Consider the following 16,895-nt stretch of genomic DNA (forward strand, 5'->3'; position numbering starts at 1 on the left):
GCTCTTGCTTCATCAAAGCCTCTATTTGCTTTAGAAGGTCTCTTTGTGGTCTCCCATTGGTTAACTATTATCCAACCCAGCATAGGCCCATATGACCCAATAAGTCCAGATTGACATGGACCACATTAAATAGAAAAGCGATAGGGTAAAAAAACCGGTATAATGTACAGTACTTAGAAATTGGATGGTCCGGTATAGAAGTAACGAAACGTTGCATTTCTTTTGGAACTCTTGTTCGAGATGTATAGTACGGTGATCAGACAATGAAATACAGATCATCGCAGACTAAAGAGAAAAGTTCTAAGAAGCAGTTTCCGTTGGCAGATTTCGCTTATGAGAGATTGATAAGGACACTGATCATCAATTTATCATCACCGGTTCTTGATCACCATGTAGTATTGTCTAACAATAGCTAAGGAAACCTCGTCACTAACCTTAATGGGCCGACTTATAAGCAGGCCTAATTTACATACAGTCAGTTGACCCATTTACTATATATTGTTTGTTTTTTTTCTCTCTCTCATGAACCTACACAACGGCTATACTTTTATATTCCCTCTATTGCACAACGACTTACACATTTGACAGTTCGTATTTAATATACTGTTTAATTGTTTATTTAAAACCATTAGACCAATAAGACCATCTCAAGAGTGGCAGATTTTGGACGGAGAAATTTAGATAGATTCACATGGTTACATGTTTCAGGGGAGCAAATTTATATATTTCCTTCCGGAGGTTAAGTTTGCGATGATATGAAATAAATAACAAAAGAAGCTAGCTTTAAAATTAAGTGCCAGTTACAATTTCCTTTGAGTTTTCTTTTATATGTGGTGATCGATGGTGTAAAAAATGAATAAAGACATTTTGGTATAAAATAATAATTTTAAAATTCGGCTCTGAGTCAAATAATAAAACATTGTGGTAAATGAAACAACTGCAGATGAAATGTAACATAAGAACAGCGCCCCATTAATTAGCAAGATTTTTGATTACAACAACAGAAAAAAGACACATGCATGCATATATTAATTTATATAAGTTTAAGAAAGAAAAAGAAACCCAACTTTTGAACATCATAAGCCTTATGAAATTGGATTTCAATTTCCCACACTTGTCGATCGATTATATTTATCTTTTCAGTAAGGAGTCACGCCAACGTTAGCCGCAGGAGCATAGAACCCATCTTTCATCACCATGTTATCCTCTCCCTCCTATATATATATATATATATTTACACCATGTTTAAGATATGATCAAACTCAATTGGAATTATTGTAGATATCTTACACAAACATATAAAAAGATGTAAGGTGTATGTCGACAGATTAGGGTTTACCTGTTGGGGCATGTTGGTTTTCTTCACGGGTTGATTGTCTGGCACGAGCCCGAAGTGTATGTGGGGGAAGTGGGCCCACTGCATTTCACATAAACAACATACGTACAAGACACATGTCAACTTGTGTTATAACCCGACAAAAACTCTTTACTCCTAATCTCAGCTATACCTACATATGACTTTATTATCTATATATATACAAGCAGATATATTTATATATACGCATACATTAAACCAAACCCTAGTTTCTACCTGCAATCTAACCAAGTTGTGATGTTAGTTGTATCAATCGTTTAATTTCTCTTGTCAAATGAAACAACAAAAGCCCTAGAAATAGAAGTTTTAATTAGATTTTAGCGTTTTTTAAAAATATAGATTGAACACAATCAAAGGGTTTTGGAGTCTTTCGGTTGATGACATTTATTTCAACCAATATATAATTTTGGGATGTGGAAGATTACATTCTTGGCAGCAGCACTAAAGGCTTCTCTGTGGCTTATATCAGGATTACCAGCTTTGATGCGTTGGATCTCCTCCCTAAAACAAAGAAGTGACAAGGCATACACTACAAGAAAACATGCTTTTTCCGACTACAAATGGCGACGACATATGTAGTCGCCATTTTTAGCCACTATTTAGCGACTATTTGGCGACAATTTTACGACTACAAAAATTTAGTCGTATAATAGTCACTATTTTGCTACTACTTACCGTAGTCGGTAATTTAGTCGTAATTTAATAACTATTTTATGACTATATTGTATAACAGAACATATAGTTGTTAAATAGTCGCTAAATTAACGACTAAGATGCAACTCATGGTAAAGGTCGCCAATAAGTCGTATATCAGTCACTATTTAAGAAAATATAAATTTTCAAAATTTAACTCCAAAACCTTAACCAAACTCCAAAACCTAAATTATAAACTTAAAGTTTAAATCCTGAATATTTAATTCTTAATATTAGAAATTATTTCTTAAACCATAAAACTAAAACATAGCCATTCTTATATATACATAAAACCAAGCTTTAATGCTTAAAAGAAAATCTAATTTTTCAAAACTTAACCCCAAATCTTAAATCTTAACCCTAAACCCTATACCCCCAAACCCTTAACCAAACTTCAAAACCTAGATCATCAAATCTAAATTTTGAAGTTTAAATTCTTAATCTTATAAATTAATTCAAAAACCATAAAACCAAACCATAACCATTATATATATGTATATAACTAATTTTTCGAAACTTAACCCCAAAAAACTATAGTTTTCCAAATCCTATATTTTTATCAACACACTTAACCCCAAACCCAAAACTTATGCTCAAAAACCCTTAACCTTAAATTTAAAACCTTTATAATTCATGTATAGAAATTAAATCATAGATCATTCACCCAAAATATAGCCATTGAATATCTATAAAACCAAGATGTAAAACTATTTAGTATTTACATATAAATCAGTCTTTCCAAAAACTATATACTTACAAAATTTATTAAACTTAGTCATTTTAAAACCTAAAAAAAAATATTTTTAAATCTAAATCAAGTCTAATATTCTTCTAAATTTCAAAACCCCAAGTCCCAAATCATAAATTTCAAATGTCATTTCCTGAATTATGAACCCAGAATTGCAAAGTATATATGTTTTGATCCAACAAATTACTCTTTAAATAATGAAAGCTTTTTATTGGATGATATGTAAACACATGGATTACACTATCAACCGTTGATTAATTTAATCCAACGGACAAGGTTTTTTCCAGCTCTTGTTTCTCTTTCGTCTCCTTCACGAGGGATTGATTAACTTTCTCCCCTTCTCTTCTTTAGCCGATTAACTTTCTCTCCTCCGCCCGCTGTTTCATTCTATTCGATCTTCATCTTGTCGTTGTTTTCATCCTCTCAAGTTTTTAGATCTGGTACCAGAGCATTTTTGCGGATCTCAGATCTCGTAATTACTCACGCTCTGGAGTAGGCTTCATTCACTGTCGAATCCCTGAACATGAGGAACCTACCCGTAAAGACTACTTCCGAGAACGAACCAAATTACTTGATGCTGACCGCTCTGAATACAACACACCGTCGAAGGTAAGTGTGTGTGTGGTTGCTTTCGTATTGAAATTGATAAAACTCAGAATTTTTTTTCCACTTAGTTGCTCTATACACTTCCTTTGTACCGAGTATGAAGCCAGTCCGGCTTAATTTTGATCGAATTCGTGTGCTTTAAGCGTTTTCGATTCTCTGTGGTGTTTACTTTTGGAGAAGAAGAGTTTGTTTCATTTTCAAATTTGTGTGTTCTTAGTGACTCAGGGTTTGGTGGGGCTTCATCATACGGAAGCTCATGTAGTCATACATCAAGCATGAAAAAGGATAGTGATGGCAATGACTCTCCAAGGAAGCTAGATTTGGATGGTTTGACTCCTTTCGAGAAGAATTTCTATGTCGAATCGCAGGCTGTGGCGGCTATGACTGAGGCAGAAGTTGAAGAGTATCGTAAGCTGAGGGAAATTACTGTTGTTGAGATATTACCAAACCTGTCAAGAGTTTTCGTGATGTTGGCTTTCCTGGTAAGCTGATTTCATATCCAAAAGAACTACTACTGGATTTGACTTCTGTTTCATTTGATTTAGACTGTGATCAGTTTCACTTACATGTCTATGTAAGTTCTTTTGTATATATCTACTGATAAGAGTTTTTTGATTGGCCTAGATTATGTTTTGGAAGAGATTAAGAAGGCTGGTTTAACTGAACCTACTACGCCTATACAATCTCAGGGCTAGCCAATGGCAATGAAGGGACGTGATCTTATTAGCATTGCTGAAACTGGCTCTGGAAAGACTCTTTCCTACTTATTACCTTCAATCGTCCATGTCAATGCCCAACCAATTATAGGTAACGCTTGAGTTCTGCTCGTGAAGTTCTTGTTCCTGGTTCTTGTTCGCTGTTAAGTTCTTTTTCCTGGTTCTTGTTCGATGTTACAGATTAAAATGGACACTATTGAAGTCAGTAACCTGAATAGGCAATATCTATTTCGTCCTTCTCATGTTGGGCGCTCCAGGGCTAAGGTATATTTGCTTGAGCTAAGTCCAAGGGAATCCAGTTCATAAGAGAATTCATGTGACCATATAGACTCACAGTTGTTAACCAAAGTTGTTTGGGTTTATTAAATCGAGTTTAGGAGGTATATGTGAGCAACCTGAGCTCATTCTCCCTCGCTTCAAGGTATGTAAGCAGCCTGAGCTCATTCTCCCTCGTTTGTGTTTGTTAAATCCAGTTTATGTATATTTAAGCAAACTTATTTCTTCTCCAGCTCAGCTAATTTCTCTCTGATGGTGTCATTAGGCAATCTGAGCTCATTCTCCCTCGCCTTAAGTTCCTTAAGAAATGCTTCCATCAGCTCAGCTTCCTTTCTCCTTGTCTCGGTCTTTGCAGTTTGCTTCAGGTCAAAATCTTCAACATTCATCTCAAAAGCAAAAGACTTCTTGGGAAAGCAAAGCAACCTCCTTCTCCGTCGCTTCAAACATTAACCCTTGATGTTTGTGCATTTCCAATATTTACTTTCTTTTTTTAGTAGTATGATGTATTCTTTGTATTCTTATTTTTAACTATGTTTTTAGTTTTATTTTGTAATACAGTTTTTTTTTGATATTATGGTCTCATAATAATAAATATAGTATTTTTTATTTTTAATATCAATTCATTCCAATAACTTATATATATTTAAAAATAATTAATAAAATATATATATTATCAAAATAGTATATATATATAATGCTGTATAAATACAATATTGTTTAAATACATAATCATAAATTAGTCCTCAATTAGTCACTAAATTTGGTGACTACATTATGACTATTTAGAATAGTCGTAAAATAGTCGTAGTGTAGTCGTTAAATTTAGTGACTATATTACGATTACATTTACGACTACGCAAAATAGTCGTAATGTAGTCGCTATTTGGCGACTAATTTTACGACTATTTATTTTAGCGACTCTCGATTTACGACTACTGGTTTTAGTCGCTATTTAGTCGTAACACACTGTTTAGCGACTAAATAGTGACTAATAGTGCAGTCGCTATTTGCTTGTTTTCTTGTAGTGATATATAAATGTCTGGGACAATTACGAATTAGAATATACGAATGATTGTAAAAAAATTAAATAAGACTCACTTGATGAATCGGTTATATGCGGATGGGACTCTCTGTCTTTTCTCTGGAGCTGGCAATGGCGAAATTCAACGGCAAAGACAAAGCGAAAAAACAAAAACTCAGACAGAAAGAGACAAACACTCATTAAAACTACTTTCATTGTCTTTTTATTTTTTCTCTCTCTAACCCATCATCACTTCATCATGCTTTTTTTTTTTTTTTGAAAGACAAACACATCTTCTAACATATTACTTAGATTCTTTCTCTTTAGCTAGATTTCCGGGGGATCTATGAATCTATCTCCCCTTTTCTATTTATCGTCACTTTAATATGTTTATAGACGCTAAAAGCCATCCAGGATGTGTAGACAAGCAACACATACAAAAGGCCATGGGTCGTCGATGAATATTTTAAATCTACAGAAACTATCTCTTAGGTGATCTCCTCCTATGCATAATTCAATGATTTTAGGGTTTGAACAAGATCCGGTGTCGGTTAATAGAAAAAAAAAAAAGGCTATGCATGTCTAAATGGTGATTCATCATCACAACCAAATTATAAATAAGGTTGCAAAGAAGTTGAAAAATCCTAAAAAGTGAGAGTAAATAGTATCTTACGGCGGTTAACGGGAGGTGCTTTAGGAATCTCATGTTGTTGATGAAGATCCATGAAAGATGGTATGTCATTCATGTTAGAGTGTTGATTCATCATCATCATATTCATGTTAGACGGTGCATCTCTTAGCTCCTCCTACAATAACATATATATACCCTTGAGGCTTTGAGACATATATATTAATATATAGTTCCAATAAGCTAGATGAGATCCTATAAGGTTATGTGTTTAAATGTTGTTATGTACCATAATGTTCTGGGAATTGAAGTAAGAGTGAGGACCGAGCTGGAGCTGGAGCTGGTTAGAAGCTGGGAGGACAAGTCTCATGTTCACAGAGAGGAGAGTGGTACAGCAACCACATCGAACAGTGACGGTCTTGAACAAGCTTGTGTAGGGAACACTAACCTATAAACACATACAAGAAACAGTGAATTAAAAAACCCCCCTAATTAGATGTAGATGAAGAAGATGAGAAGATGGAGGAGAGAAAATGAGGAGAGAAACTATCGAAGTGAGGTTAGTATTTACCGCAAGAATGGTGTCGCAAAAGTTGCATTGGACATAGCAGAGATGGTCAGAAGGAGAGAGGTGGTCCGGTGAGAAAACAGCTGAGGAAGGGGAAGACATAGACGACATAGACATCTTTTTTGTTAAGAAGAGGAAAAAATTAGAAGCTGATCTTTTTTAGACAGCTGAGGAAGGGGAAGACACTAGATTTGATTGATTGATGGGTATTTGACTGATCAGAGGATTCTTGATAAGGAGAAAATAAAAAACCCCACCATGATCTGATCTGCTTGATTGTTGGGTTGCTGTGTATTATATACCACAAAGGAAGATATAGAGAGAGAGAGAAGAGGTGAAAGGAGAGAGAAGGGAAAACGAGATATTAATATATTTAGAGGTAAAAAACAACCAAGGCTCTAGTTGTAGCCTCTAGGTCGTCTACTAATAATGTTTTTGCTTAAGCTAATTATTCAAATTACTTTTAACTATTAGAGCTGGGCAATCTTGTGTATATATTATTGTGTATTAAAATTTTATTTACCTATACAATTCTATTAAGAACTTCTCCATTTTCTTGGGATAAATATAGAATTTATTCAGCCCAAAAAAAAAACATTTTGGACACTATATGCAACTTAAAGTAGGATCTAAAGCTGAAATGAGAATGGAAAAATTTAAGTTTGAGAGTTTAAAAACAGAGTTTAGAAATTCTCCTTTGGGCAAAATAAAATATACTGTACATAGTTTAGGTTTTGAATGAACGGAATACAAATCGATAAATGGTCATTAGTACATCGATAATACAAATCTAATAAATTTAAATGATGTAATAAATGCGACGGTGTATAAGTATTAATAACTAATGTAACTAAATTTTCTGTGTATATTGTATTGTTTTTTTTTAGTTAATTAAAAGCTGGTATGTTTTTCTGTTATGGAAATTTACCATAAGATTAATCAAAAGTTGGTCTACTTTTTTATATTTTATTTTAATTAATTATAACAACATACTCTTTAACTGAGATCATAGCAACATATATACTATACTCTTTAATTAGTCAAAGGATGCGAGTTATTACTAAATATATGTTGTCAACATCTTATATCGGATTTTGTTTTCGATAATGCCTTTATTAGAAACTCGGTTGACCATGCGGTCTCCCCCTTACTAGAAAACGTAGACTGAATCATACAATTCCGTTGTACCACTAAGAAGATGGCCTTGTGGTCACAAGGAGACAAGACTGATAACAAAATAGTTTAAGGATAATACCGCTTAATGACGGACTCTTTTCTATCTGATCTCAAACAATTACAAACTGAAATTTGCAATGAACTTAAAAGAGAATGTGCCAATACATGAAAATGTTGTTTAGAATATTTGCAATTGGCATTCATGTGTTTCTATATACTAGAACAAACATTAATTCTTGTAACTAAGAAATAAAATCTATAGATGCCAATATACCCATATATACATAAATTACGACAAAAGTATGAGATTCGATCAATATAGCGATTATCACTAAACTACAAAACTCTACTTGATCTTTTCACAATTTGAAATATTAGGAGTAAGGATGTAGTATGAACGAGGGACGATTGAGGCATAATATTAGAAGATTCGCGAGCTTAGGCTTTGGGGTTGGCGTTGCACGTGATGACACATGTAATGTACGTTGTACGTAAGTTTAGAAACGACGAAGCTAAAAATATTTAAGAGAAAAAGTTTTAATGCTTTTGACAATAGAATTCGCAGTTCCCAATGGAAGAAGAGAGAGAGAGAGGGCGGCAGAGGTGGGGGGAAGAAAGGGACGTGTGCATGGGAGTGATTAAGCGTCGCCTCATTCACCCGTTGTTGTCATTCCTTAATTACCACTGCCATTACTTTTTTTTTTCTCGTTTCTCTATATAATTCCTTTTCTATTTTCCATTTTATTAATTTCAATTTTTGTCCTATCAAACACACTAAGAAACATTTTCTGTTTGTATGTATCATATATGTCTGTATATGTAGAGATAAACATGATGCTCCATTTTTATTGATTGGTTATCATTAGCCTTTTTAGTCAATTATATGATTGTTTTTTCTCCTTATTTGAATATTTGGAATCATCCAAGTCTAGACTTTCCCTGATAGCGAAAGTAAATTAATTTAAACTTTCTTCTAAACCGGATGCTGGTTAATCGAGTTTTTTTGTTTTAATATATATAACTCAATTACGCACTCTATCAGATTTTTGAATCCAGATTAAAAACAGAACATCATCATACTAATATAAATTCTGTGAAATTAACATATAATTAAAAAAGGGAACAACAAATATATTATTATGAATGTATTGTTTCTGAATGATAGTTTCAAAAGCGCCATGTATATGTACGTACATATAGAAACACCATATTGGTGAAAGCCACGAACAAAACTCCACACGTAATTAATTTGAAACCTACATATGTTTTTCGAAAATATTCCATTCTCATTTCAAGTATAGTTGTCTGAGAAAATATCTATGCATCTACTTGCGAAATGATGCTATGTAATTTGTATTTATGTTTGTCCAACCATAATTCCTTGCATGTCAATGAAAATAATATTTGGCTATTTTCTAGGAATCCAAACAATCAAAGGAGATGAAAGGTATATAACATGTTTATATTTTAACGGTATTCATCAAGTTTAATTTGATAAAACTAGCCCTTCAATATTTTACAATTATTATTCGATATTTTATCCAGTTCAAATGTATTCACCTAATAACTATTTTGTTATTGTACTAACATACCAGTCAAACTCATGGAATTAGATTATGTAATGCAAAATCAATCGTGATTAGTCGTGTTATTGCCAATCGTAGTTTTTGTCTAAGAAAACATTTAAGAGTTTAATATTGCTTAATTTTACGAGCAAATTATTTTGGTTTGTAACCCATAACATCCGGTAACCGCAAAGCACATTATGAATAATCAAGCCCTGAAATTAAAGGCTGAAATATAGCAACTGGTATTTATATATATAGGTAATGTCGACCAAAGACGCAATTATAATTAAGGCGGAATTTTGAGTATAGGCGTGCATAATTTTGGGTGTAATAAAGGCAGATATAAAGTTGAAAATGTTGGTCATGCTTTATTAGAAACGTATATACTGTTAGGGTTAGCCCACACTTTTGTTACAATTTGGGCGATGGGAGTTCTAGAGATCGTACACCTATGTAGGTGCGTATAGATGTATTGGAATTTTATATGTGTATATGCATGTGTGTACTGATGAGATCATAGGTGACATTGACATTCCCCTATTCTTTTATTTTCTGATTGGTTTAGAAAAGCTTTTGCCATAAACCCCCAATCTATTTGTACATCTAATGAGAAAGTACATACAATTTAATGGAAGCTATAATTAATCTATTCTCATATATATATATATATGCAATGATGATTATGAAATAATTTTCTTGATGAGTTCTTACTTTTCTAAAAAGTAACTAACTTGCCAATGATGTTATGTATGATCAGTTAATTCATATGCGCTGATTAAAATGAACTTAATTCTTCAAATGGTGTGTACATAATAGATTGTCTGGGGACTTCTTCCCTTTTAGAATAATAGTAGTAGTATATTATCTTTTACTTAATATATTATAATTTTGTTTTTTCACAAACATCCAAATTGTAAAGGTATAACTGAACCCCACATGTTTGAGGGTGAAGATTGGTGTCAATGTAAGTCAACCATCATTTGTCTTTAGAGATCAATAGAGACTAATCAAGTTCACAAAAAAAAAAATTAGACAAAGCCCATCACTACATAAGAAATATCAACATATGTTGACAAATTTAATGTATCATCTCACTATTATAAACGATTCAATCTTCGCTGACCAGTTATATTAAAGCAAAGTTTTTGACTATAGAGTATATATATAGATAGGGTTTAATGGTTATTGTAATTTTGATTTTGCTTTCAAATTAACATACATGACCAAGTAGATAAAAACCAAGTGTTCATATTTTTCATGGGTAACTTTTATTATTTCTGTTTCACTCAACTCAATTTAGCTACTAAAGACTATGAGAAAAGACTACTTGTATGATCAGTTAAATATACAGTATTTTATGAACCATTCTAGTTACGGATTAAAAGTGTACGCATCTAAAATCAGAAACTCGGTTGTTTATAAAAATTAAACAAAAAATGTGCCTACGCTTGCTACTTACCAGGGATGAGTTAGAAATGGGCTGTTGCGCAGAACAAAGAATAATGGCTATTCAAAGTATACACACATTCCTATATCCATACATAAATGTGTGTGAATAAAGCATTTACTTATTCTGTGCTTCAAAAAGGTCGTAGATGTGAAGACTGTAGGGTTTCTTCAGTTCTATTTCCGTCTTCTTTTCATACAAAACTACGATTGTGAAAATCTCATAAAACTATTAAAAGCAAATGGGTTTTTGTAAGATTCCGCTTTCTACATAATTCTTATATAATTGGCCTCAGTAAATTATGGAGTAACAAATTCTCGGATATCAAGGAAAGCGACAGTGTGGGTAAAACAAAAAGTTTACGACTGGATTCAACCTCTAAAAGTGAGTAAATGAGAATGATGTTCACATGTAATATTGTTTTGATAACAATATGAATTATTTGAATAAATTTTTGGAATGTTTACACTTTGACAATACTATATGTAGATGTTTCATGAATCCATATCTTGTAAAACGATTGTATTGATCAAAGCCATATTATCCCCAACTACGAAAAAAATCAGTTGTTTGAACTTTGAACTCATTCATATCTTGATATCGTGCAACTACAATCAAAACTATTATTCCCTCTGTCTCATAAAGATTGATGTTTTGAAATATTTTTTGTCCCACAAATATTGAAGTTTTGTAAACTTCAAAAAGTAATCATTGAAAATATTTAAAATTTTGAATTATTATTGGTTTAAAATTAAATTATATATATTTTTAGTCAAAAGAAAAAATAAATTTAAACTCAGTAATTATTGTTTTCTTAAAATGTGTAAAAGCTTCTAAACATCAATCTTTATCATAGAGAGGGAGTAGAATACAAAATGAAGAGAATATTATTTTGTGTATCAATATTCAATTCTATTTAGAAAAAGTTTAAATGAAAAAAAAAAAAAAATTAAATTCGTGCGTGCCCCTTTAGTACCTAGCCTATGTGTGTACGAATGTTTTATTTGTTTTTTTTTAAAACTCAAGGATGTATGGATGTGTATTTAAAATTGTCTACAGTAATTTTTACTGCAACGAGTGGAAAAGTAAAATTAAAGAAGAGTACGGAGTGGAGAGCTAGAGAGAGAGTAGGTAGGTAATAGCTCATAGGGTAGAGTCATGTAGGCTAATAGGTTAAGCATGTTTATGGAGCGTCCAGGCTCCTCGGCTCCGACCCTATGGTCCGTCTCTTTGTCGTTATGTCGCAGGCTTCTCTCTGCCACCTACATTATTTTCTCTCCTCACATTTCCTTGTTAGGGCACAGCAACATGCCAAATTGGACATATTAAAGCCTCTCTCTCCCTCCCTCCATATTTATTAGTTTTTAATATATGTCTAATAGATATACATATTAGTTACGTTTTTTAATATTTTGATGCTTAGTCCTACATTTCAGCGAAGCCTAATCAAGGCAAGAATGCAAAAATATGACTAGATGAGTCCGATTTCATCTCTGATCAATGAACATTGAAGTGCTGCACTTCCTTGTTTTCATAAATGATCATCAAGGAGTGGATCCTCGTCAATCAATCATATATAAATCATTAGTTTTTATGTTCAATAGAATAAATCTTCAAAAATCAGTTATTTTCAATTTACCATTTAATGGTTTGACCATACTATTTCAACCATACTAATGTGTTTATTGCATTGACGACATTAACGATAACTTGCTTCTTCTTTTGCTGGCATTTATGTATGTGTTTACATATAGTAGTATAATATTTCTGTTTTGTTACATTAAAGACACATTCAGTCTTTGACATAACATCGTTTGCAAATCGTAAACTCAAACGTGATTATATATTTATTATATATACAAACGAAAAATATACCGCTAATGTTCTGAGTTGGCAGTTACAATCTACTATACAAAATTAAGAATGTTGTGCAATTAACAATCCAAGTCTATATTAACGAGTATGAATCTCATATTTAAAAAATCTCTGTACATTTTAATTATTTGAACAAAATTATGAGTCTTAATAAAGATAGAAGAAGAGTTGTTTCTATATATGAGTTCCATATGTCTGATTGTTCCTGGACTAAAATTTCATATCCCCTCTTTGATCAAAATATTTTCTCAAAAACTCCTCAATGTTAAAAAGACAATATTACCCTTAATGAAGATTGTTAAAAGTTAAATATAATTAAACCAGTAAGTGTTCAACGAAAAACACAGTAGCTCAATGGTTGCGAGTTCCATGCGCACGTGCGTGCGCCCATGGTTCGTATCCCACTATGCGGGGTACAACTGTTGTACAACTAGTACAACGAGTGCAACTGGTACACCTAGAATGTTCGATTTTTATTTAAAAATTGTTAGAGGGGTAGTTTCGTCCTTTCATTAAAGAAGAGGAGTATGTAAAATTAAAGTGGGTGTGTAGAAAATAATTCTTGGGGTAGGGTCCTAATTGTTTGAATCCCCGATCCATGAGTTATCGAATATAGGTGATGGTTCAATGGTTGATTAGTAATTTAGTACTATACTATAGAAAAATTATGATCATTATTATTTTTTCACTTTTAACCAAAAAGAGGAACTGAACCTCCTCTGATCCTTTCGAGTGTTTTATTGTCTGAAAATTCGTAAGAAACGGTCTCCCATTGGGAAGCGTAGAATCTAACAAGCTTTAATTTTTTTAAAAAGAGCCTCTGATTCCTAGTCCTATGTCCAGCCAATGTAAAGCAAAAAGCCAAAAGCTAAATTTCAATCTCCACCCCTTCAAAAACAATATATTCAAACTATAATTAGTATTAGTTAACGAATCATGCGTAGGAGTAACTCTTGGTTACTTTCCTCGTTTAGCCTATATCTTTCACGTACGAGACTATATACGCTATAACTATTAGTCGATTATTTATCTATTCATAGATTGGATTATAGATATGTGTTATAATGGACTAACCGTTTTCATCCAATTTTCTTTTTGATAGGTCCACGCTAGACCATATATCTTTTAGGGACGAAAACTTTCCGGCCTGGCTATAGACGAAGAGGTCAAGTTGATATATATATTTTTTTTTTTGTTTTTCTTTGAACAAAGCTAGATAAAGTTGATATGTGGGCTTTGCCCCACCACAAATTCTCTAAACCGGTACGAAGTTACGAACCACATTGATTAGCACTTCTTAAAACTATACGTAGGACATATAGGAGGGAGTGAAATAAATACAAGGACTCGATCATCATTAGTGAAGTGTATCCCCACCCAAAATTAACAGAGGGTGGCCTTTAGATATTCTGAGTGGATGTAAATGGTAAGCTGAAAGATGGATTTATGAGTTGGATTACTTTTTCGTACACTTGTTGTGGTCGAGAGGACCAAACTAAAGGATTGTGAGAGTAATAAAAATCTAGCATAATAAAACAGAGCATAGTGTGTATTGGACCACATTGTATGTTGGACCATATTGAAGTATTTAAGCGTGTGGTAAAAAAAAAGCAAGTACCTGAATGATGTCACATGGATTGTTGACCTTCGATGTTGTGAAAATTGAGTTTTCGAATTTTACGCTACTTTTGTTTTATAATTCAGGGTGTATAATATTGTCCTACAAACACATAACCCAACAAAATGGCAAAAAACACAAAAGCAAGAAGAAAAAAACTTGGAAAAATTCGATCTAGAGATGCCGAGGCAAAGTCATTTTTATAGTTTAGGTGTATGAACATACTGTTTATTTCGAGAGCCAGTAGATGATAAGAAACAACATACAAGCAGCGATAACAGCAGAGAGGATAAGTGTGTCCCGAGAACGTCTCCTTTTAATCGAACCTATTAAATCGAATATCAAAGCAAAATTTGCTTAAGGATTATAGAAGGTTAATGAGATTAATTAACTGAAGATATCATATAGAGAGGTTGATGGAGATACCAAGTAAGCCACGAATCACTGGGAATTTGTCTCCGAGATTTTTTACTTTTCCTTGAACATCTGAAAACAGAGATCGTTGAGAGCCAAGAACTGATCTTGTTGCCTGAGCTTGACCAATGACTTCATCAATCTGCAGCCAAATTCTCCATAAACTCATCATACGAATTACATTATAAAGAGGGCTACTAATAGCCATGACTACACAAAGTATCTTACATGGGATATACTTCCATGGATAGAAGCTCGCTCCCTTAGCACCTGCACATCTGGTGACATACTACCAGAAGCCTGCAGAAGCAAAAGTAGAACCCAATTTTCAATCAAAATGTGCGCATAGAAGGAATGCGTATCTCCAATCATAAGAAATTTCGTTTTCTAAACGAAAATACTTTAGGAGACTCATTACCTTATATTCACTTATGTCATCCCTGACAGAACTTAAAAGCTCAGCATGCTCTCTCATCGAGTTTATATTTCCTTTTATTCTTCGAAACTCCTAGAAAATATACATGAATATACATTATAGGAGGGAATACATGTCAGATAATACAATAACGTCATGATACTACAGGAACATAATTATCACTAAACAAAAGCCACACTGGTGCTAAGGTTTTTTGCCTTTTACAAGAAAATGGGACTGCAATTACTCATCTTGTATCACTAAATCTTGGATGCATGGTACCAAAACAGTGGATGCAAAGACATCTATTAACTTATCTACCCTATGCATATACTACAAAGGTATTGAGCTGAAGATTGTTGCATTAGTAGTAGCATTGAGATCAGAATTGTCAAGTTTGAGATGCCGGATCTATTCATTGCAGTTACTCCAGAATTCACTAAAAACTATGAAAACAACAAAAGAAATCTAGGTGAAGGGGCTAGCTATTAGATAATTGGAAAACCTGGGTATATTCATGAAGTATATCCCTGTGTCTTGCAAGCTTTTGGGTAACCGACGTTGTGGGTGCAGCAGATGCAGCACATCTACTCATGGAATCATTAATATCCAACAACTTCTCAAGCAACGATTGAATTTCCATCTCCATGGACTTCCATGATCTTCCAGATCCAACGGTTGGAGATCCAGCGTCGACATATCCTGAAACCAAAACATATGAACTCTCGTAAAAGAAAGGCACCTGAACTTTGCATTTCAACACTTTGCCAATGACTCATTAAAAAAGTAGAGCAATATGTGCTACAACAATGCGATTCTTAAAAGCTTGAGAGCTAAATGCAAAACACAGTAAGCTTTAAACACAAAACCCTTTCTGCAGAGTCGATTACACATTGAAAAAAAAATCACACAAAATCTGAGAAAAGCACTATCAATTGCAGCACTACTTGACCTTAATTTTTACAAACCCGCTGAGAACATTATATACAAACACATTCGGATTTATCCATTCTACAGCAAAGATATGAATTAAGCATCGTAACATAGAATGAGAGACAATAGCAATCAAAATTCAATCCGTTGGAGAGATCATATCGAAAATTCATTCATCGATCCGTATCACATTACAAAGCTTCTAACACAGAGAGCATGATCAAAGCTAAGAGGAAGAAGAACGAACCGACTTGGGTAAACCTGGCGCCGAGCTTAGCGTAAGAAGAGAGCTTAACATCGAGATCGCCTTCGATTTTACGAGCTTCCCGCCGAAGTTCCTCCCAACCAGATTCCTGCAGATCCAAACTCGATTCTGTCATTCTCCGATCTTCAGTAATTCAGATCAGTAACCTCTCCGTTCTCAGGTAAACTCGCCAGCTCCGCCTTGAACCAATGCCGGAGCTATCCGTACAGCGACGATCTGATTCTGACTGAAACTGATGAATTTAGAAGCTACGACGAAACGAGAGAGAGGATCCGATCTCTTCCCTCCTCTGCTTCTTCGCCCGACTAGTTATGGGCCTTTTTACTCTTGGGGTTTAAATAATGGGCTTATTTAGGCCCATTATTGGTAGGCCTTAATTTGACTCTCGAGTAGCTAGCTAAGTTGATTTTTTTTAAGCCGATGGTGAGTAAGTTGGTGACCAGTGAGTGACACGTTCGTGTACGTACGACGAACTGTACGGAAACACGACGATGATGAGTTGGGGACAGGGAAAGATTCCATACGATCACGATCGAGAGAAGTGTTGTGTTTG

General features: G+C 33.7%; 3 protein-coding genes across 7 annotated transcripts; 1 reads left to right on the forward strand and 2 right to left on the reverse strand.

Annotated features, from left to right (window-relative positions):
* Positions 1 to 949: 949 nt before the first annotated feature.
* LOC104793475 (axial regulator YABBY 1) lies at positions 950 to 7,030 on the reverse strand. Its single transcript, XM_087455061.1, has 7 exons — positions 6,635 to 7,030; positions 6,353 to 6,511; positions 6,109 to 6,241; positions 5,513 to 5,561; positions 1,801 to 1,876; positions 1,340 to 1,417; positions 950 to 1,214 (listed from the first exon to the last, which is right to left on the reverse strand). The coding sequence occupies exons 1-7, from the start codon at positions 6,746 to 6,748 to the stop codon at positions 1,140 to 1,142; spliced, it is 684 nt and encodes a 227-aa protein (XP_087311187.1). The 5' UTR covers positions 6,749 to 7,030; the 3' UTR covers positions 950 to 1,139.
* LOC104746297 (DEAD-box ATP-dependent RNA helicase 20-like) lies at positions 3,109 to 5,027 on the forward strand. Of its 5 annotated transcripts, none has more exons than XM_087455065.1 (6): positions 3,109 to 3,425; positions 3,640 to 3,904; positions 4,047 to 4,229; positions 4,319 to 4,402; positions 4,516 to 4,559; positions 4,648 to 5,027. In XM_087455065.1, exons 1-3 carry the CDS (start codon positions 3,340 to 3,342, stop codon positions 4,080 to 4,082), a joined length of 387 nt encoding a protein of 128 aa, XP_087311191.1. In that variant the 5' UTR covers positions 3,109 to 3,339; the 3' UTR covers positions 4,083 to 4,229; positions 4,319 to 4,402; positions 4,516 to 4,559; positions 4,648 to 5,027. The 5 variants fall into 5 exon arrangements, 4 of the variants coding, with proteins under 4 accessions (XP_087311191.1, XP_087311190.1, XP_087311189.1 ...); XM_087455064.1 differs by having other exon boundaries at positions 4,680 to 5,027; XR_015560045.1 differs by having other exon boundaries at positions 3,143 to 3,425; positions 3,648 to 3,904; positions 4,680 to 5,027.
* A 7,334-nt stretch (positions 7,031 to 14,364) lies between the features above and the next one.
* Positions 14,365 to 16,793, reverse strand: LOC104793476 (Golgi SNAP receptor complex member 1-2). The gene is made up of 6 exons (XM_010519831.3): positions 16,325 to 16,793; positions 15,650 to 15,846; positions 15,148 to 15,237; positions 14,958 to 15,029; positions 14,742 to 14,871; positions 14,365 to 14,641 (listed from the first exon to the last, which is right to left on the reverse strand). Exons 1-6 carry the CDS (start codon positions 16,455 to 16,457, stop codon positions 14,544 to 14,546), a joined length of 720 nt encoding a protein of 239 aa, XP_010518133.2. The 5' UTR covers positions 16,458 to 16,793; the 3' UTR covers positions 14,365 to 14,543.
* Between the last annotated feature and the right edge of the window lie 102 nt (positions 16,794 to 16,895).

This window comes from Camelina sativa, chromosome 6 (assembly GCF_030686135.1).
Source record: "Camelina sativa cultivar CO46 ecotype springtype chromosome 6, ASM3068613v1".
NCBI classification, from domain to species: domain Eukaryota; kingdom Viridiplantae; phylum Streptophyta; class Magnoliopsida; order Brassicales; family Brassicaceae; genus Camelina; species Camelina sativa.

What these genes read in the sequence shown, in the direction of transcription:
- LOC104746297 (XM_087455063.1), top strand. Translation starts at nt 3,340, where the DNA reads ATGAGGAACCTACCCGTAAAGACTACTTCCGAGAACGAACCAAATTAC. An exon ending in AATACAACACACCGTCGAAG is followed by an intron (nt 3,426 to 3,639) that starts GTAAGTGTGTGT and finishes GTGTGTTCTTAG; the next exon opens with TGACTCAGGGTTTGGTGGGG. An exon ending in TCGTGATGTTGGCTTTCCTG is followed by an intron (nt 3,905 to 4,046) that starts GTAAGCTGATTT and finishes TGATTGGCCTAG; the next exon opens with ATTATGTTTTGGAAGAGATT.
- LOC104793475 (XM_087455061.1), bottom strand. Translation starts at nt 6,748, where the DNA reads ATGTCTATGTCGTCTATGTCTTCCCCTTCCTCAGCTGTTTTCTCACCG. An exon ending in TTTGCGACACCATTCTTGCG is followed by an intron (nt 6,512 to 6,634) that starts GTAAATACTAAC and finishes ATGTGTTTATAG; the next exon opens with GTTAGTGTTCCCTACACAAG. An exon ending in TTAGTGCTGCTGCCAAGAAT is followed by an intron (nt 1,418 to 1,800) that starts GTAATCTTCCAC and finishes TGTGAAATGCAG; the next exon opens with TGGGCCCACTTCCCCCACAT.
- LOC104793476 (XM_010519831.3), bottom strand. Translation starts at nt 16,457, where the DNA reads ATGACAGAATCGAGTTTGGATCTGCAGGAATCTGGTTGGGAGGAACTT. An exon ending in CGCCAGGTTTACCCAAGTCG is followed by an intron (nt 15,847 to 16,324) that starts GTTCGTTCTTCT and finishes TTTTGGTTTCAG; the next exon opens with GATATGTCGACGCTGGATCT. An exon ending in TCCATGGAAGTATATCCCAT is followed by an intron (nt 14,872 to 14,957) that starts GTAAGATACTTT and finishes ATTTGGCTGCAG; the next exon opens with ATTGATGAAGTCATTGGTCA.